Source organism: Dreissena polymorpha, chromosome 1, assembly GCF_020536995.1.
Source record: "Dreissena polymorpha isolate Duluth1 chromosome 1, UMN_Dpol_1.0, whole genome shotgun sequence".
NCBI lineage: Eukaryota > Metazoa > Mollusca > Bivalvia > Myida > Dreissenidae > Dreissena > Dreissena polymorpha.
Genome location: NC_068355.1, coordinates 186,814,888 through 186,841,239, shown reverse-complemented (window position 1 = coordinate 186,841,239; position 26,352 = coordinate 186,814,888). Strand labels below are relative to the sequence as shown.

The 26,352-nt window shown below is 35.6% G+C and overlaps 1 protein-coding gene across 1 annotated transcript; it reads left to right on the top strand.

Moving 5' to 3' along the window:
- On the top strand, positions 1-26,352 carry LOC127865082 (uncharacterized). Its single transcript, XM_052404977.1, has 4 exons — positions 1-612; positions 2,071-2,144; positions 4,989-5,164; positions 26,159-26,352. The coding sequence occupies exons 1-4, from the start codon at positions 562-564 to the stop codon at positions 26,350-26,352; spliced, it is 495 nt and encodes a 164-aa protein (XP_052260937.1). The 5' UTR covers positions 1-561.

The window sequence follows — 26,352 nt, the reverse complement described above, 5'->3', positions numbered from 1 at the left end:
ACAAATATTTATTTACTTTCTTTTGGAAGGATTGTCCAACCATCCCACCCAAGCTATTGATATCAAACTTAAAATAAAATCTTATTAGTTTGTTTTATGTCTTTACAAATGTTAAAGAGATTGTAGAAAATATACCTGAACTCAGAATCGTCTATAAAGTACAACTTCTTTAAAACATAAGGGATCAATAATATGTTTCAATTATGGTCCTCTTCCACTTAGAATATGACTATATTACCTTGACCTTATTGAATATGAACAATTTTCCCCTGATGGATTACGTTATACTGTCAAGCACTCGAATAGCCGAGCGTGCTGTCCTCTGACAGCTCTTGTTTGTGTAGAGGTCTATTAAAAACTGATAAAATTCCGGGATTTTCTAGATTTTCTGGTTCCTACAGGACCCCATACAATCACACATCTTTACACAGCTGAACAACAACAGGCCTTCTGGTCAGTTGGGCCCCCACATCCAAGGACAATGCCTTGGTAAAGGTGTCAAGCTCTTGGGTCAGGAATTTTGGGTAAAGCTCCTACCCCCAGGGTACAGCCAGTCTATCCATGGAACTCCAAACTTCCCTGCTCAGGGGCCAAGACTACCTCATCTACAAGGTAGGTTGTTATGCAAACAGTTTCACAGTCATCCAAATAATTTTTGGTAGAGTATGGATATTAATGTCCCCACTATATGAGGTAAGGGGGGGGTATAAAGATTTGCCCTCATCTGTGATTTTGTCTGTCCTTCCATCCTTTCGTCCATCTCTTTCCCTTGTGTGGCCGCCCTTGCTAAAAAAAGTATTGTGCAAGAGGGATTGAAACTTTGCAGTTATTTAAAAAAGCATGTGAACTTAGGAACCTCCATATTTTGATTTGATATCTTTGACATAATTGAAGTGATGTTTTTTGACAGTTTTTTTTGCTACTAGAGGCCTGAAACTGTGGATGCATTTTTGATACCATGGTATCTGCTGTCAATCCTTTTGCAATGTATTTCTGTTTGTCAACTTTTTGTCAAGGGACATTTTCTCCTGAAGCACATGAAAGAATTAAATGAAACCTCACAGGAATGTTTCTTGGGTGTTCATTTTTATGTCCCCCACTATAGTAGTGGGGGACATATTGTTTTTGCCCTGTCTGTCTGTTGGTCTGTCTGTTGGTCTGTTAGCGCCAACTTTAACATTTTGCAATACCTTTTGCTATATTGAAGATAGCAACTTCATATTTTACATGCATGTGTATCTCATGAAGCTGCACATTTTGAGTTGTGAAAGTTCAAGGTCAAGGTCATCCTTCAAGGTCAGAGGTCAAATATATGTGGCCAAAATCGCTCATTTTATGAATACTTTTGCAATATTGAAGATAGCAACTTGATATTTGGCATGCATGTGTATCTCATGGAGCTGCACATTTTGAGTGGTGAAAGGTCAAGGTCATCCTTCAAGGTCAGAGGTCAAATATATGTGGCCCAAATCACTTATTTTATGAATACTTTTGCAATATTTAAGATAGCAACTTGATATTTGGCATGCATGTGTATCTCATGGGGCTGCACATTTTCAGCGGTGAAAGGTCAAGGTCATCCTTCACAAAGTCAAGGTCATCCTTCAAGGTCAAACGTCATATAGGGGGACATTGTGTTTCACAAACACATCTTGTTTTCTTCGCTTTTGAAACCCATAGCCAAGAGGTTTAATGTTTGGTGTGCAACAGTGTAAAGTGAGTCCTCTCAAAATATTACCAAATTATGTCTCTGGGATCAACTGGCTTAGCCCTAGGATTTCCCAGTTTTACATAAACATATTTAGGGACAACAAATCTTTGTCTGCAACTTCAAAGCCCAAGTGTTCCATATTTGGTATGGAGCATAATCTAGAGGTCCTCTACAGAGTTTGTTTGATTAATGCACCTGGCCCTTGTGGTCATTGACTGATATATGTAAAACCTTCGAAAAAACATTTGGTTAAACCACAACACCCCTTGGTTTTATATATGGTCCATGTAACTGATGCCATTTCCGAATGCATTGAACATATTTCTGGGATTTGTTAAGATCTTTCTATCTGTTCACAGGGACCTTATCCTCACAAGTTCAGTCCCAGAGAAAAATGTTACCCAATTGCAACACAGGCAATACATCTCAACAGGTAAGTCTCAGTAATAGTTTGTTATCCCCCGCCATAGGCGGAGGGATATTGTATTGGCGTTGTCTGTCCATCCGTCTTTCCGTCCGTCCTTCAGTCCATCTGGCACTTTTGTGTCTGGAGCTATATCTTGGAAGTGCTTTGGTTGATTTCATTGAAATTTGGTATGAGTATGTATATGGATAAGAGGATGATGCACCCATAATGGACATTGTACACTATTTGTATATAATGGAGTTATGACCCTTTGTATCTTGAAAAAAATGCTTTATAATATAAGCTTAGGGCTGCATCTTTATTTAACACATGAGCCAGAGCCATGAAACTTGCCATAGTTGTTGCCAATCATCTGGAGGTGCTTCACATTCAACACTTATAATGCTAGGGGCTAAGGTCAAGGTCACACATTATTTAGTCATTTCTTTACTATGCATCAAGGGATTCTGTATTAACTGTCCAATTGTTCTCCAGTATCTAGCTGAGTGTCAAATATAAGATCCAGGTTGCTAGGCGCGTGGTCAAAGTCACACACAAAGATCAAAATCACACATTTTGATTAAATATGCCTTATTTGGTAAGGATTCTGCCATACTAAATTGATTCACAAAATGGCCTGATGTAATTGTCCTCAAATATCAGGCAGTGCAAGACCTATGCGTTTGTGACCCAAGTCAAGGTCACACATCAAACGTCACACATCTGTAGAAATATTTACTGCATAGCCATTATTTTACTATGCTCAGTGGATTCTGTTTTGACCTTCTATAATTCTTTTCCATCTTCTTCCTTGCTGTGTGTCGTATGTAAGATTCATGTCTAGGGTTAAGGCTCATGTCTAACGTTAAGGTCAACGTCTCACAATATACTATATGCAAGGGTCAAGGTTACACAAATGCTTCATGTAAGGTCCTATGCTAAAACCCTTAACTGACCAGCATTTTTTCCAGAATTATGTATTCATCTTTGTACTTAGAAATTACAGGTTAGAGATTTTGTGCTCCAACAAGTGAGAGCATATTGTCGCTGACTTGTCTGTCCTTCCTTCTGTCATAATTTTATCTGGAGGAGGATATTGTTTTCGCGTTGTCCGTCCATCCAGAAAACTTTTGTGTCCAGAAGCATATTGTGGAACTTCTTTTGTGCATTTTAATGAAACTTGTTTGTACATAAATGCATTTCATTAATAAAATATATGCCTAAAATGTTATGTTGTAAGTTTTTGATTTTTCCCAAATACTTATAATACACACATGTTGGGCCCATGTTCACCAACCATTCTTAGCTTCTTGTACATTTACATTAATTACTCTCCCCCCCCCCTCTTCCCGCACTAAAAGGTGGAGGGATATAGAATTGGCGTTGTCTGTCAGTCCATCCCTCTGTCACAATTTTGATATTGGTGGGGGATATAAATTCAACGAATTTGCTTGTTTCACCACTTTTGGATTGGGGCTGGGGCCCTTTGGATTCTGAAAAACTGTGTTGTTTTAAGTAAAATGGAGAAATTGGTGTTGTGGTTGTTTTTACTAACAATTGTTTTAATATTAGGGAAAAAAGTGTGTTCAATATTACATTTGCTATGTTTCAACTTGTAGAGCTGATTATGAAAATGAACTTAATATTGCAAAAAAAATATATTTGTTTTGGAATCCTTCAATTGTTAATTTTATTCATTTTGGAAAAAATCTATATTTTGTTACATTTTAAAAGGGTCCGAATAACAGCCCCAAATAAATATATATAAAACAACTGAGGTAAGTCCCTTGCCATTGGAAAAGGGATCACTGTGGCACAGCTGTGACCACCATCCATGAGGCCCATTCATAATAAGACTAGTTCTGGGAAAACTGGTCTTAATGCACGTGCTGGTTTAAGTCTTGCCCCAGATTAGCCTGTGCAGTCTGCATAGGCTTATAATGGACGACACTTTCCACTTTTGGGGAATTTTTTGTTTAAGGATGTCTCTTCTACATGAAAATCCTGTCTTGGCCAAAAGTTGTGTCCATGAATAGCCTGTGCAGACTTCACGTGCATTAAGCCCAATATTCACAGAATGTAGCCCTTATAACTAAAAGACTTTGATGTAATCAAGCTGTAACAAATTGGTAAAATCCAAATGCAAACTCAGTTTTCTGCACTTCACTTAATTTACCATTATATCTTATTTCAATAAGTTTGAAACTATTGCATCTCATATAGAAATGTGAAGAAGATGCAACAGTTTCACGCTAAACCCTAAAATTTAAATTGACCATCAAGAGCTTTTAAAAACAACAACATACAAATTATCTATAGGCACAAAGCAAACTGACGTTTTATCTCTTTACAAAATCAACCTTTTCCATATAAAAGGTAATTATCATAATAAAACTGCCATTTATATGAAGGGGTCACTTGTATTTTTACCTTTGCATTAGATGGTAAGAATGTTTATCTGTACAATATCTAGGCTGATTTTGTATGGAGGTCACTTGCATCCAAAAACTATGTAACTATGTCACCAGGTCAAATCTTTAGAAACCCTTGATGCCAATATAGAGGCCACATTTATGACTCAATCTTGATAAAACTTTGAGAGAATGCATATCTTGACAATGGCAAGTTGGAATGAGAGATTGTGCGTCCAAAAACTAGGTCACTAGTTATTATGGTAGAAAAATCTTCTTGCTACTCTAAAGGCCACATTTATAAGTTGATTTGATGACACTTTGTCAAAATGTTAATCTTTTCATTTTAGGCTGAGTTTTAATTTATGTGACATGCATCCAAAACTAGTTAATCTTTTGAAATCCTCGTTTCCGCAGTAGAAGTCACATACATGTCTCAATCTTGATGAAACTTTTTCAGAATGTTCATCTTGACAATATCTAAGCAAAGTTTAAAATTGAATTCCGATCTTGCACCAGGTCGAGTCTTCTACCAAAGCTTAACGTTTGACTCAGGTAAGCCCTTTAGGGCCATCATGAACCTCTTGTTTCAATTAACAACTTTCAGAGGATTTTCAATGCAGAACCATTTAGATTGTTGTCTACTAAGGAACTTTGAGATTGTTTTAAAAGAAAATGTTAACATTTAAGGAATATAGAGTGTTTTGGTCAGTGAACTTGAAATACCCTTGGCCTTTAATTGGGACAAATATGCATGTTTTCTTTTCATTCATGTTTAAAGGTCCGTCAGTCTCTTGTGTAACAACCGAAGCTAAAGATGAAGCGCCACAGAGAGAAATAGAGGTCACAACAGTAAGACATGCAGATATTGCTGCTTCATTCTCAATAGCAACATCAGCAGCAGCAGTAGCAAAAGCAGCAACAACACCCACAATTCAACAATCAGCAGTGCCATTGCTGAGCTCTTTCAAATGTATTAGGCTTGGGAAAACTTATATCGAGACTAACCTTTGGTGAATGTTTTCTTTAATTGTTGACTGGATAATTACAATGAAGCTTTTCTCGCATGTGCCTAAAGTGTTGTCCACACAGGCTAATCTGGGACGACACTTTCCGCTTTAATGTTTTTTTTTTGTATTTAGGTAGTCTCTTCTTGTAAAAAATCTGGTTTAGGCAGAGTGTTGTCAGTGATTAGCCTGTGCAGATTGCACAGGCTTATCGAAGTGGATACTTTTCACACATACATTTTACTACATTTTCACAGAGTCATAATAATGGAGTCATTTTTCTGAAGGTTAGTCATTCAGAGTGGTGCTTGTTCTGCATATAAAGTTAAAGGATTGTATTGTATTTGATTAAACCACGTGCATATTTCTCAAGACAATTATAATGAAACATCAATTGTGTGAACCCCGTCGAGTGTGGGTTGAGGGTTAGTTGACATTTTGTGACAAAGCTCTAACGTATCATTGGCCCAGTCATGACTCTCTTGCACAATATTAATGGACTGTCTCTGTATCTCATCATACATGGGAATTCAGAGGCTGTGTAACTTATATTATAAATAACTATGCACCGCAGTCTATTGCACTGTCCGCTCTATATGGATTGTTTTAAATAAAACCTAATTGAGTTATTGAAAATATTTGTTAATTTCAATGTGAGAGCGTTTTATAGCACAATATATTAACACCACAGATGCATATGCATGATAACTATTGTATTAATGGCAAACATCAAAAAATGTATTTCTTAACATTTTGCCTCAAACACATGATGAACACATAATATTTGTTTCAAAATATATCTAAATAACATGTGTTTCAGGAAATATCTAAACATATTGATATATTTAACTTTGCTTTGATTTATATTTTCTATGATTTCTCTTCTCCTAACTAGGTCGAGGATCACCCAAAACCACTTGGTGCCAAGCAATGAAATTATCAGCTGCCACTTGACATGACCACTGTACACACCTGGGAGTCAGGTTTAAGGTCACATCAGCTTAAATGTTCACGGCAATAAGAAAATGAAAGATCCTAAAGGGACTTGTTCACAGATTGTGTGGGTAAGTTGACAGACCTCATTGGCATTACTAAAAAAATGGCAACAATTTTAAATGAATAAACATATGACTACAACTTATACCAATATATTGCGGTACATAGTGTATAGTATCGCAATATGCTTTTACTGCCTTGAATACAAATATAAATTACCCAAGTTTGGAATCCAAATAGAGGCAGTTTTTTTAATTTTACGTTCTTAATTTTTATTATTTTAATTATTTTAGGTTATTCCATAAACTGTATTTTATTGGTTTTAATAATGTTTGTAAAAGTATATTGAGAACTCGATGACCACTATATCTTAAAACAAAATGACTGCAGAAAAGGTCTTAAACATTTTCCTTTAAATATGTCACTATCTTTCTCAGTAAACACAATGTCTGCAGAAAGAATAACCTCTTTCCCTTTAAAGAAATCTCATTATGTTTTTTACTGCAAACGGATTTACTACAGAACTGGAATCTATCTTTGAACATGTTCCTGCAGTATTCTCCGTCATTTGCAGTTAACAAGATGACTGAACAACATGGCATCAATGGCAAGGAAGAAGTGATCAGGGGGGGGGGGGTAATCACGTGCAAGTCAAGATGGCGACGTCCATGCCAAGACTGGTATGGTTCGCTGTTTTATAGCTTTTACTAGTTTTATTAATTTTTAAATGCCGCTTTATTTCCAGCCATAACAGTAAGAAAGTGATTAGTATTTGTTTTGTATTAATATACGCTTATATCTCGACTTGACTCGCCACGTATTTTCTTAGCGGGAGCTGTAATTTTGTGATCCCGCTAAGAAATTTTGTTGTGAGTAAAGTAGAGATATAGAGCGAATATTAATACGAAATAGACGCTAATAAATCTGCATCGTAACTATTAGGTGATAACCACCTCTGAGTGATTGTCCCCAACTTATGTAAATCAACTTTTTCAAAAAGTGTTGTATTTGGTGAATCATCAAATATATATACCACTTTTGTCAGAAAAAGTTTATTATTTGTTTTTATATAAATACTCTTCAAAAAATTGGTCATAACCAACAAACAAAAAATTAAACTATTTTATAATATTTGGCGTGATTGCATTGACTGTATGTTAAGTTTTAAGAGGCTTTCCAACACTGGAACTTCGTGGACACAAGGCTTTAGTTTAGCCTATTAATTTTACCTTGTTTATATGAAAGTTTATGGCTTATTAAGAAAATCACAAGTGTGGCCGGGTTGAACCAGTACTTAGGAGTCTTGAAAAAAAAATGTCCAAATCATGCTAGTATTGTCTCGTTTGACACATGATTGACTTTATTTCCAGAAAACCCGAATTGCAAAGCGTAGAGTCTGCTCCGGAAGCATTTTACACAAGGCACAAACATCAGCTGCAAAAATCGTCTCGATATTCTGTCATCGCCATGTTGCACGACCCTCAGTCTATGAACATAGGGAACCTTGGGTGAGTTTTCAAGTCATGTGCATGCTTTTTGCATGGCACCAATTAAAGCGATGGGTGGTTGAATGTAGATTTAACATAGTCCGTCCATAAGTCTTTCGCATCAGCTAACGGATTTGATTGTCTACTAAGAGCATTGCGTCTTATGTGATGAAATCAAAGATATGTTCCATCATATGAACTTACCCTCCTGTGTAACTTTTTTCACTCTCTATGACATTAGTGGAGTTTTGTGACACAAGAAAAATGTGGATGCGTCCGTGACCATGGTGACCAACTCTTGTTTCCTACTTCACAAAAGAGATATGAGATTTCTCATAAAAACTCTTGCTCAATGCACGTGTTTTGGGCCATCAGCTTATTGTCATTATTAATTATTTTTCGAATGGCAAAAAATTATCTTTATCAAATCCCATCCCATAGTATTTGTATATTAAGAGGTTACACTTCATCTTTAATATGTATAGTCGATTGTTATTTTATCAATAGTCTCAGGACCATTATTTCCTCTCTGGATTCAAATCAGATATGTTTTAACACCCTACGGCAGGCAGTGCTTGTTAATTTTTTTCATCTGTATCAAAAATATAATAAAAAACTGACTTTTCAGTAATGTGTCTTTCTTTTATCAGACACCCATGGAAGAAAGAAAACTGGCCAATCAGAATTACAGCCTGTTGCAGCAGTTGTTACCATATTTTCCTCAGTCAAACCTGAGAAGCTCAGAGATATATACTGTTTAAGATGTGCTAGACTCTACATACCTCCTGGTATGTTCAGCACTTACTCTGACAGGTTTTATCTTTGAATTTTGTGACGGATGGAAAATAAATGAGCTTGTTCACATCGATATGGCAGAATGACATATCACAACAATTGAAGTGGAAAGCCAGAAAGTCATGTGGACAGCCACGTTTTGTATGTGACCAGCCAAGTTGTATTCAAAGGAAAACACAAGTATATGTTTTATGGGAATTATGATACTGTCAGTCATTTTATGTTGAAAGTTTTGGTGAAATATAGTATGTACATTATTATCATAAGCACACATATAACAAGTCTATCCAATGTCTTTGTCTGTATTATGAAACTTTCACTACAGACTTTGATCCTGATAATGATAACATTTTATTTTAAGATTGTCAAAGCTGTTTAAATGATGGTGGTAAATTGGATAAAATTGAAAAAATTTTGAAGTATTTTCCTGTAATGAAACATGTTCATGTTTTCTGTTTTTACCAGTAATATAGACATACATGCCATACGTCCCGGAATGTCCCGGACAGTCCCGGAATGTCCGGGACAGTCCCGGAAATGAAGAACTTGTCCCGCTGTCCCGGAAATCTGTCAAATGTCCCGGAATTTACAAAATCCATATATACATGTACCTTATCTTAGGCTTAACTGCACCTCGAATCTGTGTATATCTGCAGCGTCTCCATGACAATGCATACCCGATTAGGCAGACTACGCTACGTGTCAAAATCGATCAATTAACAGGGGTCCTGTTATCATATCGATTGTCTCACGTTCGCGGTCAAACCGAAAAGGCGGCATTGTTTAATGTGGTTGTAAATTGACTTTAATCTACTACGTCATTATTTCCCGCTGCGTAAGGGCAAAGGATAGTTGTTCACACATCCGAAGTCCAACATCGCTGAGTAAAAAATTAAAAGCTGTTTATGTTCGCACGTTTAACCGACAAAGAAGTTGAGTAAAGTAGTAAGCATATAAAATGTCATCCTCACTAAGTTTATTATTGTCTTGTTCTAAACCCCCAGTAAACATAACGTTAAAAATAATAAGTGAATTTGAATTGCGTTCGCCATGTCAAAACGCCCAGCAGATTCGTTGTATTTGTTTTATTGTGATTGGTTGTATGTATTGTGAATTGATTTGAGTTGACGATCTAACGGTACTGTATTGTTGTATTTTTTATTATATACATTTTATAAATGAATAAAGGCGTATCAACAACTACGCGTTACACACCGGTCTTAATAACAATAACGCAGTGACGTCACCATCTATGTTTAGAACGCTTACACTGAAAACACGTGGCTTGTATCTAGTAACGGAAGTAGTAATGTTTTATTTGACCTTAATAGATCAAGTGTATTTCGGATAGGCTTTCGAACTTTTGCAATTAACGATGCGAAACAAAAAAAAAACGTATCAAAAATGCATATGTCTATAAATATTGCTACATTCTATACATGTCCCGGAAAATCGGCAAAAGTCCCGGACAATTTAACTCAATGTCCCGGAATTGGTCTGAAAAATTATGGCATGTATGAATATAGATGTGCTACTTAAACAAATTCTTCAGAAAGGCTGAGAGTTATGAAATATCGGAATTGTCTGTCTATCAATCTTTCTGAAACAATATGAGTCGATTGGCTCACCCGGGTCAGTATTCGATCAAGAATCTTGTTAAGTAGCATAATATTTCATGGGAATACATGTATAAATAAAGTCTGGGAAAAATCATTTAATCTACCTAACATTATTGATTCTGTATTTACTACCAGTACTTGGTTGATTTCAATGGCTGTGGTTTGTTAAATGATTAGAGTATGACTCTTGTGTTATTGGGAAAGCTTTTCATGTAAATGAGAATTAAACAAAGATGAAAGTATTTTATAAAAAATGGCAAAAGTTATGATTGTTAGTTTGTGTTGTTATATCATAGACTTACATGCTGGTAAGTTTTAAAGTTTGTTTTTGGACATAATAGTTTATTATGCCATATATTTGTATATGCACATTTAGACAACCCTCTTAAATCAGTGAGTGTAACTTAACCAAGATTTCTGATCACTGTATATAGGTATGTTTTCCCATGTATACATAGAGCAACTGCGAAACAATTGTATGTTCAGTGTAAACTGTTTATTTAATGTTGCCATTTTTATAAGATAAACTCACTGTTTACATTTATTTGTACAAACAATTGTTCTAAAACAACATTTCTTGTGTAAATGCTCATATACGTATTAAACTGTTTAAATAATGCAGCATGACATATTTTGAAGAGATAAAGATAGTTAAGGCAATATAAACAGCTTGTTATATGCAATGTTTTTCATCGAATGAATTTAAGCAACTATTTAAAATGTATTTTTTTACATAAACTAAAGAAAAAATAATATCTTGAAATTTGAATTAAAATTAAGGGAGAGTGATGTCATATGCTAACAATTGCCAAGAATTGCAATGGCCTCTATTGGCAATATAAGCGAGTACTATTATTTGCAAAAGATATCTATTTTGTTAAATAATAATTGTGTTTTACAACTCTACATAACAAGTAAATACATTTCTAATTATTTCGCACTATATACTCGGCTATAGGTGAATTTCTAAAAGGGTTTTGTGGAATAAACACTTTAGAAAATATATGCTTGTTTCAGGAAGTAAAAGTTTAGGTACAATGTGATACTTATTGTTACATAAACACCAAGTGTAATAACAAAATGCATCATTAATGACTTTATTTGAAAAATTACATTTACATGATCACACAATGTGTAAAGTTGTGTAAATGTGACGTTTATGAAATGTGTATATTTCAACAATAATATTATACTTGTATTTAAAGTACTTGATAAGTATTGACATAGATCCACTGCTATTAGAGAATTGTGTCATTTAACTAGTTTTGTTACAGTTTGTGTAACGTTGACCAGTCAACATAGCTGTCAGTGGAGTGAATTCACTGGGGTTCAATTTCCGTAATTCTCCTAGTTTAAAATTTCAGCATACACGTATGTCTTAAATCCAGATTTCCCACAAATTGTGGTTGTTTATATTGAACTTTTATTGAATGCATGTGACATGTTTGTTCTTTTGTTGAACGACTGAAAATGACTTTATATGTATAAATTGTGTGTCATGTTTAGATATATCAAATTGATAAATAGAAAACAAAATACAAAATTTGCAATAATTTGTATGCATGCTTAGCCCCCAAAAATGTTATCATACAAGCTTATTGGTATTGGACTATGTTTGTAATTTAAGATGAAATGCTTCAATCATATGTGATTTTTTTCATTTACGTTAAATAAACATTTTTCATTAGTAGATATAGGGTGTATAAACTCTATGTAGACTTCCCGGATAAATTTTTTAATTGCTTTTGAAAATATCTTCAATATTTGACATTACTGTTAAGGGTATTTTTAGCTCGGCTGTTTTCGGGGAAAAAAACGAGGTCTTGTCATAGCCAGCTCGTTGTGTTGTGCGACGTCCGTGTCGTGCTAAAACCTTGACATTTTGCTCTAAAATCAAAGTGCTTCCACCTAAAACTTTGAAACTTCATATGTAGATGCACATTGATGAGTTCTACACGGCACACCTATTTTGCGGTCACTAGGTCAAAGGTCAAGGTTGCGGTGTCCTCTTAAAAAAAAAAAAATTCGTACAAGCTTTCATTCATTCAAAACTGCACCCGCAGCCGAGCGTGGCACCCATTATGGGGTGCTCTTGTTATAGTAAACATGTACATGTTTCTCTAAACTGTAAACGGGTGTCTGTTTAAGTTATTGTGATTTGTTAATTTTGTATTGCTAATTAAATGAAATATTGTGTATAGTCTCGCATTGTTGTTGTTATTAGACAAAGCACATTCCATTACTCATGTTTATTTTCATGTTTATTTTCGTCCACTATTTCTATAACCAGTGTTTTGTCTGTAGAAGTTACAATATACTTAATAGTGCAGTTGTGCAATGCAATATGCTTTACTTTCTAAATAAATCAACACCATTTATTAGTTGACATAATTTCATGTATGGGCACTTACCATGACTTTAGGTCGGAATATTCATCTGAAAATTTGGTAGAAAAAGCATTGTTGTGTACTACAGATTCGTTTTAATGTTGGACACTTTATAATGAGACCTTAACCGTTGGTAGCATTTCTTTTAATGGAGAGTAGCTGGTTAAATGATGGATGTAAAAAACTGAACTTTTATTGCATCAAGTATTTTCTCAAATATCACATGACCTATATTTTTGGGCGTAGCTGCTTAACCACTCTGGATCAGCAGACGATTGATCGCTTGAATCTGCCTCTGGTCTAATGGTCGCCCTTTTTAACTAATTTCAATATGGCTGCATATTTACAAAAGTCAGAGAAAATGTTTAAATCCCTAGGATGCTTGGGGAAAAAAACAGTGGAAATATAGTACAGTATGTAGAACATTTCCACAGTGTAAGAGTGTTATTTTCAACTGTGTTCAAAGCAATTGAATTGGTATTGGAATTGTTAGCGAAAATGAAATTTAGAAATATCTTATCATTCCTAATCGTGTCGAATTATCATCGGCATCGTTTTTGAAGAACGCAATATTCAAAACAATATTTTTTTTCATAGTTATGGTGCTTTTGAAATAGTTAAATGACTTTCAGGATTGGAAAGATTCTTACAAACAGGTAAAATAAATAATTGAATCTGTGCAGAATGTTTATTTCAACAAATACCGGTACCGGTAGTTATTAATTTAAGATAACTTGCACTGAAAGGCTGAAGCTTACTAGAACACTCAATCCTGTTTCTTCGGTAGAACCAATACTTGTTCAGTGTATAGCAGGATCATGCTTATTTGGCCTCGGCCTTAAACCTGGGTAAATTTTGGCTCCAGGATTATTAGCCCCAAATCAACAATACTTGTGTAACCCAGCCAGAAAAATCCCCGACCACTATGGGAATCGAACCCGGGACCTCCCGGTTCCAAATCAGACAGAAACTACTGTGTCGCTATAAAAGCTAGCTCATATAGCAAGGCAGTATAAGTTCTCCTTATACCGAACCCTTCTACATACACCTCCTCCAAGTGTGAAATTTTTCCAGGAATTTCCTATTGCCATGACATCTGTGGGACGTCTGACACACATGGTGTTTTTTAGCTCACCTGAGCACAACGTGCTCATGGTGAGCTTTTGTAATCCCTTTTTGTCAATCGTGAGTCGTGCGTCGTCCACATTTTGCCTTGTGAACACTCAAGACGCCACATTTATTGTCCGATCTTTATGAAACTTGGTCAGAACATTTGTCCCATTGATACCTCGCCTGAGTTCGAACTGGGTAATGCTGGGTCAAAAACTAGGTCACGAGGTAAAAAAAAAGAAAAACCTTGTGAACACTGTAGAAGTCACATTTGATGCCCAATCTTCATGTAACTTTGTCAAAATGTTTGTCTAAATGATATGTTGGTCGAGTTCAAAAATGGTTCCGGTCCGTTGAAAAACATGGCCACCAGGGGGCGGGGCAGTATTCCTTATATGGCTATAGAGAAACCTTGTGAACACTCTTGAAGTCACAATCTTTGTCCAATAATCATGAAACTTGGTCAAAACATTGGTTTCATTGATATCTCAGACAGGTTCGAAAATGGTCCAGATCGGTGAAAAAACATGACCGCCAGGGGGCAGGGCAGTTTTCTCTATATGTTTAAAGTGAAAACATATGAACACTCTAGAAGTCACATTTTTGGTCCAATCTTCCTGAAATTTGGTCAGAACATGTGTTTTCTGGATACGACGGTTGGGTTTGAAAAGGTTGCTTAAAAAACATGGTCACCAGGGGGCGGGGCATTTTTGCTGATATGGCTATGTATGGCTTTAGTAAAACTTTGTTAACACTCTAGAGGCCACATTTATTGTTCAATCTTTATGAAATTTGGTCAGAAGATTTGTCTCAATGATATCTTGGATGAGTTTGAAAATGGTTACGTTTGCTTGCAAAACATGGCTTCCAAGGGGCGGGACATTTTTCCGTATATAGCTTTATGTTTTTGTTGGGCGCCAATGTAACCCAGCTAGAAAAATCCCCAACCAAAATGTGGTTTGAACAAGGGATCGCCCGGTTCCAAATCAGGCAGACATTCTACCACGCTGCCATAAAAGCTAGCTCATATAGCAAGGCAGTATAAGTTCTCCTTACACCAAACCCTGCTACTCTTACATGGTCCTATCTTTACTGGTGCATATTCTTTAAAGGTGATTTAGCGAACTCTAACTCAGTGCCAGAAGTAGATGGACACCATATCCAATATGCCAGCAAAACCTTTTGTATAGGTAATCAATAAGTATAATAGATGATTCTGTCCAAAAACTTTGTTTCTTATTTACTAAAACAATGTGAAACTCCTTTTCTTGCTATTTTTCTCTGCATAAAACATGGTATATCTACATGCGCATCCAAACAAACACATCAGTTAAACTAACTGTCACTTAATTTACTTAATTACAGTAACTATGTTGCATTTTTATTTTTTCACCACTTAAAGGTCAAAAATAAAATATTAACATGACATTTCACATTATTAAGGTAAATTATAGGCTTAAATTGTAATATGACACCACTCATGTAATATGGTTTAAAAAAGTTATGGCAAGATGATTTAGGCCTAATATGGTCTACTTGTGATAGGCATTATGCATTTTGTATTGCTGTACTTCAAAACTATAGCTTCCTATACAGTTCAATACAATGTTCAAATGTTGAACTGCACTGTGCGAAGTCAGAATAAGATATCAATCTTGGAATAATCTGTTCAATAATGTATAATATGCTATTTTAATTTATAAGTGTAATAGACACTTGCATATAAAACCTATTCTACATCAAAATTTAATGTTTAATATGATTTTTTAATAGTCAAAAAAATGAAACCGTGTCCATGCTTGCATGAACACAGTTTATAAATTCAGTCGAATGATAAAATATGCCATTACAAACACTATTAATTAAAAAGTCATAGAATATAGCTTTTTGTACTTCTTGTAATAATAGAATGACTATTACAATAATACATTCTGAATAGGAAATTAATAGTTTTGTCTGAGAAAATCAACAAAATGATGCCCATTCAAAGTTTGATCTATTAATTCAAATTTTCATAAATAATAGTTCACAAACACACAATTACTTCAAATCCTTTTACAAAAAACTGAAAAAATGCACAATTTGTTTTTGTTATTGATTCTTTATTAATTTATACATTTATCCTTATAATATTGTTGCATCTTCAATTGAAATGTACACAAGCAAATCTCTGTTTAAACACTATTAGTATAAATATTTAGGCTGACTCAGTAAAATAGTAATCCATGATTTATAAAGTACTTACAGACAAGCAAGGAGCTAATGTGATGTAAATTTGGTTCCAATGGAAAAAAGTCAAATCAAACCATAGATCTATCAGTAAACTTAATTTGATCGACCATTAATAAAAATATAATATATGAATATATACTTGTAAAACTAGTAATAAAAATATGTATGTTTCTACTGCATAATTTAGGATTTTTTATTTTAACCTTTTCCCACTCAGAAGCAAAGTAAAAATGGCTATGTGCAAACAGCATAAAACCAGAACAGCCTGCGAGTAACTGTTCAGGTTTTATGCTGTTTGCTGCAGTATGTATTTATTGGAAATAAAGTCTTTAAAACTTTAATCTAATAAGATCGGTCTTTAAATAAATTTATCTTGTTTAGGGACTACAAATGTGTTAAAATACGTATCTAAGGGGTAAAGGATTAAGACACGGTATACTGAGAAGCTTAAACAGTATCAAATTGTTACAGTCAATATTGAAAATATCAACCGTTGTATTATTTTCTTTGTAAGCCAATGTCATATTTGGTATTCAATGTATTTTAAACTGGAAGTGTTATTTATATTAACTGATAACATTTCTTGGTCAGCCAGAATTGTAAAATCCAGCGTTCTTTTTACACTGTAGTTTCTCTCTGAATGGGTTTGTCCTGAGAATGAGCCACACAAAGTATAATTGGGGAGATAAGCAGAGGCGTTGCGAGGGAAGGGCAGTGGGTGGGGAAATTTGCCCCAGACGCCATCATGAGAGGGCGCCCGAAGAGGATTCATTGTATTTGTGTTTTACTTAGAATGTTTAGTGACATCCACCAGTCTTCCAGATAAAGTGAATGGGGACTAGACAATGAAGAACCGGTTCTGAGCTTACCGGTGGCCTCTTTCTGGAAATACGACAGCGATGCACGCGTTCTAAGACAAAGCCAGAGAAAGACGCGCGTTTTAGAGAGGTACTTTTTCTTAGTTTTCTAAAGCAATTGTGATACATTCGCTGGGCCCACGCGTAAGAAGAACAGTTGTGAGTAAGGCTCACTTGAATGAAAAGCATTGTCGAATTGTATTGTTCATGCAAAGTTAGCAGATTCTAGCCACAAAACATACAGTTCTTTAGTATTTCTACCATCATAAGTCATCGAGTGGAATACTGGTCCGAAGGTAAATAACAATTCAACCAGGCGTGACGAAGTGACGTATTGAAACGAAAATTAATGACCTTGACCTTGAATTTAGAGGATGACCTTTCACAGACGAGCACGGGAATAGATCGCGACACATTGTTTAGTCAAGGGTTATAATACGGTGAAATGAACATAACGCAAATAAAGTGTTGTTTGTTTCCACTAGTTACCAACCAAACTAGTCCACCAAACTTAATTGTAGGTTCCGGTACTTGGTATTCCAGGTTAAACCGCTCAATTTTTCAATATAGGTTTTCATATAAAGAAAAAATGTAACAAAATGATTTAAAACATCTCTGTCATTGAACAATTTTATTGCAGTCGGGACAACAATTCCTTTAAAATAACAAAACAAAAGCCGACCTACTTACACAAATGTTAAACGATCTTAGCCCGGGGGGGGTGGGGGGCGGGTAACTACCCAAATTTTAGGGTAGGGGTGTCTCACTGAGACTTCCAAAATGTGACCCATTTTTATACAAGATTTTTGAAAAAGCAGACCCATTTGTATACGATACCTTTGAAAAAGCGGACCCATTTCAATACAAGAAAAGTGAAGTACTTGCTAACAGAACATCTAGGCCAAAGTTTCACTAAAAGGCAAATTCCAGTTTTTTTCCGAAAATGTTGGGAAGATGTCACAAAGAGTGAGAACGCGATCCATGGGTTCAAACGTTGTTGACTGTTCCCGTTTAGTCCAATCCGGTCCGTCAAAATTGTACAAACCGATAAAAACAGTCAAGTTTCTGCATCTTTCTCGCCACTGAAATTTACCTCGTTATACCCATTTATATACAAGAATGAAATTTATCATACCCATTTTGATACTGATACTTTCAAATCTATATGCATTTATATACAAGCAAATTTCTGATTTCAATACCCATATCTATACTTAGATGCTCAAAACCATACCCATATCTATAATTTTAGTCGAAAAACACACCCCATATTTTCCTACATACCCGTATATAGGAAGTTACCCCCCCCCCCCCCCCAGGGATCTTAGTAAAAACGAACATAATATAAAAGTGTTGCCTTAGAGTGTATGCTAGCGGGAACCAGTAAAAACTACATTTGATCGATGTTGCAACTCTTCATAATTTTCAGGTTTTTAAATCGTCAACAGATGCCTATACTGGATATTTTAGAGCATGGTAAATGTTCAGTATTACTGTTTTCTCACAAATATCATAACTACAACGAAAATGTGCGAGTCTGAAACACTTGTATTTTAATTTTTCAATTTACCAGAACGTGAAAATGTTCATTTAAGAAAGTATGTTTTGTAAAGAATAAGTAGATAGGTGGTTTAGGTTCAGTTGTGTCTATTGAACGTATTATATAAAGAAGAGATCGGCGATTTAATGCGGCCGTATTTTGTAAGAATGTGCTCAATCTTCACGTAAGGATATCATGTGTGTGTTGTATGTGTGATATTATTGCCTCTATTTAAGCCTACGGGTTAAGTAGCTCACATATTGCCGTAATAAAGGGGCGATGTTTTCGCATTTACATTGGAATATAACGTAATAACGCAAATTGTTTTGGCAATGATATTGAATGCAAAGAACTGTTCAACCAGATTGAGGACTGAACAATGTAACTTACTACGAATGGTAATATGCCTTACCATCAACACCTTTGAAACGTATTTCTTTCATTGAGTCGTATGGTAATGATGTCTTCCCAATTTGCGCATTGCTCTGCAAATTATTTTAACCATTTCAGTATCAATAGCCATTTGTGAGCGTTACTTTGGCAAACTTAAGCCAATTCTCTCATATCTCAGGGCATCGGTGGGACAGATCGCCTCTGTGATATTGCACTTAAACTAAGGAAACAGTTGAACAATAGATTTTGATGCTATCATTGACAGATCGCCTCTGTGATATTGCACTTAAACTAAGGAAACAGTTGAACAATAGATTTTGATGCTATCATTGACAAATTTAAGGGCATGGGGCCGAAAAAAATCAATTAAGTATGATAAAAAAAAATAATGGGCGCATTGGGTGGCTGATGAAAAAAAGACTTAATATCATGATTGTTGTCGTTGTAAAAGTATACATTTAGTTTTCTCCAAATTATCTTCATATCGTGTTGCTTGTGTTCGCCTTTTGTCAATCGTGCGTCGTCCGTTGTGCGTCGTAGACCTTTGCCTTGTTTGGTGATAGTGTTATTATGTTATCGACTATTGTGCTCTTATTTTTCAATGACACCGCATGCTGTATTCCAATGATTCACGAGGAGATGGGTGGTGCGCACAATTTATAGATTGTACACGGGCGCCGAATACTGTCGCTACGCCTCTGGAGATGAGGTATCAGTCTTTCATAATCTAGTATACCTGTAAAAAGTGAATTTGCATTTAATACTCCAGGGAAGGTAGTTATCAGCAATGCATGTAGGGGGGGGGGTACAAAATTAGAATTGTATGCATTTAGACTTATTTAGTACTGCATATGTAGAGCGGTATAAATAGTTAAGGAGCAAGATAGGACGAGAACATAGAATTATAGTCTGTATTGCATAGATAGTTTATCTTCTGAAATCGTTTCGCTTCCTTAAACTGAACAAATATTTAGTGTTTACATCGCAAAACGTAATGTATCCAGTTTCACTTTCGGTTTGGTTGGTTTGTAAACACCGTAAATTCATTTTCGAAAGTGGACAATATCGTTATAAAATAAAGTTAGAAAAGTAAATCATATGGACAACACACATAAACATAGATAGTGCTCTTTATATCAAAGTAGAAAGTTTGGCTCTAGTTCAACGCGCGTCGTACACAGCCTTATAACAATAGACTGATAACCTGTTGTATAGTAGTAGTAATACAAGCCAAAATTTACAAAAGTAACAAAAGTTGTAAAGCGACAATTATTGTTACCAGACACATATCTTTATATGCACTGTATAGAGACAACTATTGTGACCATACACGTAGCTCTATTTGCACTGTATAGCGACAACTATTGTAACTACGCACGTAGCTCTGCATGCTCTGTATAGTGACAACTATTGTAACCACGCACGTAGCTCTATATGCTCTGTATAGTGACAACAATTGTAACCACGTACGTAGCTCTATATGCTCTGTATAGTGACAACTAGTGTAACCACGCACGTAGCTCTATATGCTCTGTATAGTGACAACTATTGTAACCACGCACGTAGCTCTATATGCTCTGTATAGCGACAACTATTGTAACCACGCACATAGCTCTATATTCTCTCTAGAGTGACAACTATTGTAACCACGCATATAGCTCTATATGCTCTGTATAGTGACAACTATTGTAACCACGCACGTACCTCTATATGCTCTGTATAGTGACAACTATTGTAACCACGCACGTAGCGCTATATGCTCTGTATAGCGACAACTATTGTAACCACGCACGTAGCGCTATATGCTCTGTATAGTGACAACTATTGTAACCACGCACATAGCTCTATATGCTCTGTCTAGTGACAACTATTGTAACCACGCACGTACCTCTATATGCTCTGTATAGCGACAACTATTGTAACCACGCACGTAGCTCTATATGCTCTGTATAGTGACAACTATTGTATCCACGCACGTAGCTCTATATGCGCTGTATAGCGACAACTATTGTAACCACGCATATAGCTCTATATTCTCTCTAGAGTGACAACTATTGTAACCACGCACATAGCTCTATATGCTCTGTATAGCGACAACTGTTGTAACCACGCACGTAGCTCTATATGCTCTGTATAGTGACAACTATTGTAACCACGCACGTACCTCTATATGCTCTGTATAGTGACAACTATTGTATCCACGCATGTAGCTCTATATGCGCTGTATAGCGACAACTATTGTAACCACGCACATAGCTCTATATTCTCTCTAGAGTGACAACTATTGTAACCACGCATATAGCTCTAAATGCTCTGTATAGCGACAACTATTGTAACCACGTACGTAGCTCTATATGCTCTGTATAGTGACAACTATTGTAACCACGCACGTAGCTCTATATGCTCTGTATAGTGACAACTATTGTAACCACACACGTAGCTCTATATGCTCTGTATAGTGACAACTATTGTAACCACGCACGTAGCTCTATATGCTCTCTATAGCGACAACTATTGTAACCACACACGAAGCTCTATATGCTCTGTATAGTGACAACTATTGTAACCACGCTCATAGCTCTATATTCTCTCTAGAGTGACAACTATTGTAACCACGCACATAGCTCTATATGCTCTGTATAGCGACAACTATTGTAACCACGCACGTAGCGCTATATGCTCTGTATAGCGACAACTATTGTAACCACGCACGTAGCTCTATATGCTCTGTATAGTGACAACTAGTGTAACCACGCACGCTGCCTCTATATGCTCTGTATAGCGACAACTATTGTAACCACGCACGTAGCGCTATATGCTCTGTATAGTGACAACTATTGTAACCACGCACGTAGCTCTGTATGCTCTGTATAGTGACAACTATTGTAACCACGTACGTAGCTCTATATGCTCTGTATAGTGACAACTACTGTAACCACGCACGTAGCTCTATATGCTCTGTATAGTGACAACTATTGTAACCACGCACCTAGCTCTATATGCTCTGTATAGTGACAACTAGTGTAACCACGCACATAGCTCTATATGCTCTGTCTAGTGACAACTATTGTAACCACGCACGTAGCTCTATATGCTCTGTATAGCGACAACTATTGTAACCACGCACGTAGCTCTATATGCGCTGTATAGTGACAATTATTGTAACCACGCAAGTAGCTCTATATGCTCTGTATAGTGACAACTATTGTAACCACGCACGTAGCTCTATATGCGCTGTATAGTGACAACTATTGTAACCACGCAAGTAGCTCTATATGCGCTGTATAGTGACAACTATTGTAACCACGCACGTAGCTCTATATGCTCTGTATAATGACAACTATTGTAACCACGCACGTAGCTCTATATGCTCTCTATATAGACAACTATTGTATCCACGCAAGTAGCTCTATATGCTCTGTATAGTGACAACTATTGTAACCATTCAAGTAGCTCTATATGCTCTTTATAGTGACAACTATTGTAACCACGCACGTAGCTCTGCATGCTCTGTATAGCGACAACTATTGTAACCACGCACGTAGCTCTATATGCGCTGTATAGTGACAACTATTGTTTCCACGCACGTAGCTCTATATGCTCTCTAGAGTGACAACTATTGTAACCACGTTCGTAGCTCTATATGCTTTCTATAGTGACAAATATTGTTATCACGCACTAAGCTCTAGACGCCCTTGATCGGAAACAACTTTTACCACGCTGGTTCAACCGACACTACCACTTTGTTATTAACAATGTAAAAACTAAGAACTCTATGGCACAACGTTCTATTTCACTCTATGCAAGGCAAGGAGAATGCGACAATACGATGTATATGTGTGCTCTGAGCGTAAACATGTTAAATAAAACGTTCATGGCCATATTATGTTTACGTAATCGGTTTATGCTCCATTTATCATCTTTTTATTCTTCACATGGAACAAATACTTATTTTGCAACAAAAATCATCATTTATATTTCATCAACTGATAAATCCAATGATAATTTTACAAATCAATTGTAAGCTACTCCAGCTGGGTGCCCGTTTCGGAAATAAAAACATTTGAGCGATACATTAACAATTAAAAGAAGACATTTTGACATTCTGTTACTCTATTAATTTACAGACCAAGAATGGTCCTGGTAGGAACTGAGTTATTGTTAAGTCCATAATTGATCGTCTTTTGTGCTCATTAAATACACTTCAAAGAGATGTTGATTAACAATTTATAAAAAAAAATATTTTAGTAAACTAAGGTCTTTATTTCAGCTGTTTAAAACAGAATGGTTTGTGTCTCCTGTAGAGATACGACACGTTTTACATGTGCCACTTGTTAGCGCCTATGTAACTAGCAGCATGGTGTATGTTGGCCTGTGATCCCCAGGGGTCACACTTATTAACTTCTGTTTTCACAGGTAATCAAGTTGTATACTAATCTCAATAAGTGCTTGTTCCAGTGATATCTGTGTATTTAACATTGCTTGCGTAAGAATACTCGGAAGGTATTTGTCTTCAAAAGAATACCTTAATTTTAAAGTATAGTAGACTCGAAATCTGGGGTAACTGGGCTGAATGAATGAGTGTAAACTGCCGTCACAGATCAACCCGTGCAGTCCGCATAGGCTTAGCAGGAATGAAACTTTTCATTTTAAGGAATGTTTCGTTTAAAGAAGGTCTCTTTTAAACGAAAATCCACTCTAGGCTGAAAGTATCGTCCGTGATAAGCCTTTGCGGACAGCACATGCATTATGCCCGGTTTTCCCAGAACGAGACTAATTGACACTTATCAATATGGTTTTGTATTATAATAAGCGAAAACATCATTGATAATGAAAAATAATGTCAAATCAAGTTAAATAACAGAAATCATCAACTATTGTACCAGATGCAAAAACCTGTCCATATACTGATAGATCTGCGTTTACATGTTTTAATATAATACAATAATAATGTATGCATTTGGAATAGTGTACAAATAATCCAAAAACATAAGTAAATTCTAACACGCATTGCTTTCGCCGTTGAAGATCGTTCCAGATGTGTTTAATATTATCAATTTTAATTTATGATCATTCATAAACGTAACAATTCCTTTTAACAATCGAGAAGAATGCAAACATGTTTTTGATCTGCTGAACATTTTTATATTGAATAAACCTGTTCACGCTTTACAATCGCAATATGCTTAGACAAGAGTGTTATTTCTTTTATGAATCGTTTTGGGAAAATAGTCAGTTCGCTTCTTTGAAGAATTAAAGGGAGAGAACAGCTGCTGGATTGACTTCCAAACATAGCCAAGTAGTCCCCCCCCGGCATGGTAATGCACTTACAATAAAGCTAACATCTTTAATTTGGTATTCTTATATATTCATCGAGATTGCTCTATTTGAGTATGTAAGAAGATCATTAATTTATAAAACATATCAATAAAATGTGTACCTTTCTTATATTTTATAATTCAAATTCTAAGAAAGAAATTGAATATAGTTCATTAACATACATAAATTATAAAGCAAATAAAGATAAACTACGGTTGCACTGTTTAACTTAAACCAATTAATTACATAACATGTAGAACCATCATCAAATAAAGCATGTAAAAAAATACTGGTTTAAAAAAACATTGCAGATCATGTAAATATTCCAGGGAGATTTAAACTTGTTATTAAATAACCTTCACGTGACGTGTGTGTGTATTCCGAAAATACAAAGGTCTTTACGCAGCCGATGCTGTATTATGTGAGGACCCGGCGTGTGTCGAAGCACTCAAACCCAATCAGCTTACTAGGCTTACAAAAGGCGGGGCGAATTTTGCTTAATTGCTGCAATTTCCATTTATTTAGTTGGCACTGAAAGACTTTCATTTATATGGGTGACATGTAGATCGCTGTTATCTGTCAAATTCTTCACGTAATGTTTAAGGCCGACTTTGCTGTATTTTTTTGTAATTAATCCTTTCAGTTATGCCTTTGCTTAAAAACAATTATTTCTTTATTGAATGTTTTTATTCGAAGATAATTATAAAGGTCATTTCCGTAGCCTGAAGTAAACTTTATGATTTTAGCGTTAATAATTCCGCAGATGTTAATTAGCAAAATTTTAAAGATATATGACCGAGATATACAATTTCTTTGAAAATCAGATATCTACCTTTGAAAAAGACATTATTATTTCTTTATAAAAAAAATATATAGTTCCAGATATACCCATTAAGAAAATGTATAGGATTCAATAACGAGACATATTTTTTTTATTGAATAGTACATATCTTTGTTTTCTAAAGATTTATTATTTCTTTATTATTATTTCTTTTTAAAGTATCGATTTCATGTAAAGGCAAACCATTCTTATTAAAAAGTATATGGTTTAGTCTAAAACTGTGTTGTCTTTATTAATATATTTTATGTGAAAATTGCTTTCAAACAAACATCTCTAGCCGGAAAATAATTTTGTGATTTTAAATTTACTAGTCTAGGGGATCATTTATTAGCGAAAATGTGTGAGATGTCAGCACATGGCAGTTTTTTTTAATGAAAAGTGAATATCTGCTTTTGCTTTTAACTTTATTTTTATTTTATCATTTAATTACCATTCTTATGCTAGTATCAAAGTCTGTACCCTGAATTAACTCTGTTCATTTGTCTTGTTCTAAATATTTACTTAAACAATGGTTTCACACCTATGACAACAACTTTACATTACAGAAAACGTAATGGACGCCTATTCTTACACAAACAATTGAAGGTGTTAGACAACGACGGACGAACAAACACAGAGTTCATAGGTTGCATATTTTTGTTTATTTCACAGTTACTTTTTGTACAAGTATAAATCATGTGTGAAACATTATCTAAAGTTGTTACAAATAGAAAGCTATACATGCAAATGAATAGTATTCGGTGCTGTGTAGCAGTATGCGTGATTGTGCCAATACATGTTTCCCCACTAAACGTAAAAGGCGTCATTTGAAACCGTTCTGGACAAAGGAGCTCACGGAACTATATGCGTATACGAGATCGTCACGTGCCGCGTGGTGCAGCGATGGTAAACCACGGGGCGCACAGCACAAGGAATATCGTGAGTATAAAGCGGTTAAAGCACATTTCCGGAGGGCCATGCGGCGGTGCGGTGAACAATTTATGACAGAACTTGACCATAAACTCGAATATGACTCTGTACATGACAGTGTGAGTTTCTGGTGGACAGTAAACTTAAGGAAACGGGGATCCGGTGCCGACATAGGAGGTGGCATCAACTTCGATGGGAATATGTACGGAAGCCGGGAGGAAATAACGGAGCAGTGGGCGAAATACTTTAAAGACCTGTACACCCCTTCAAGCTCACCGGACTTCGATTCACACTGGGAGTATGTTGTCAGACAGGAAGTGGAGCAGACCTGA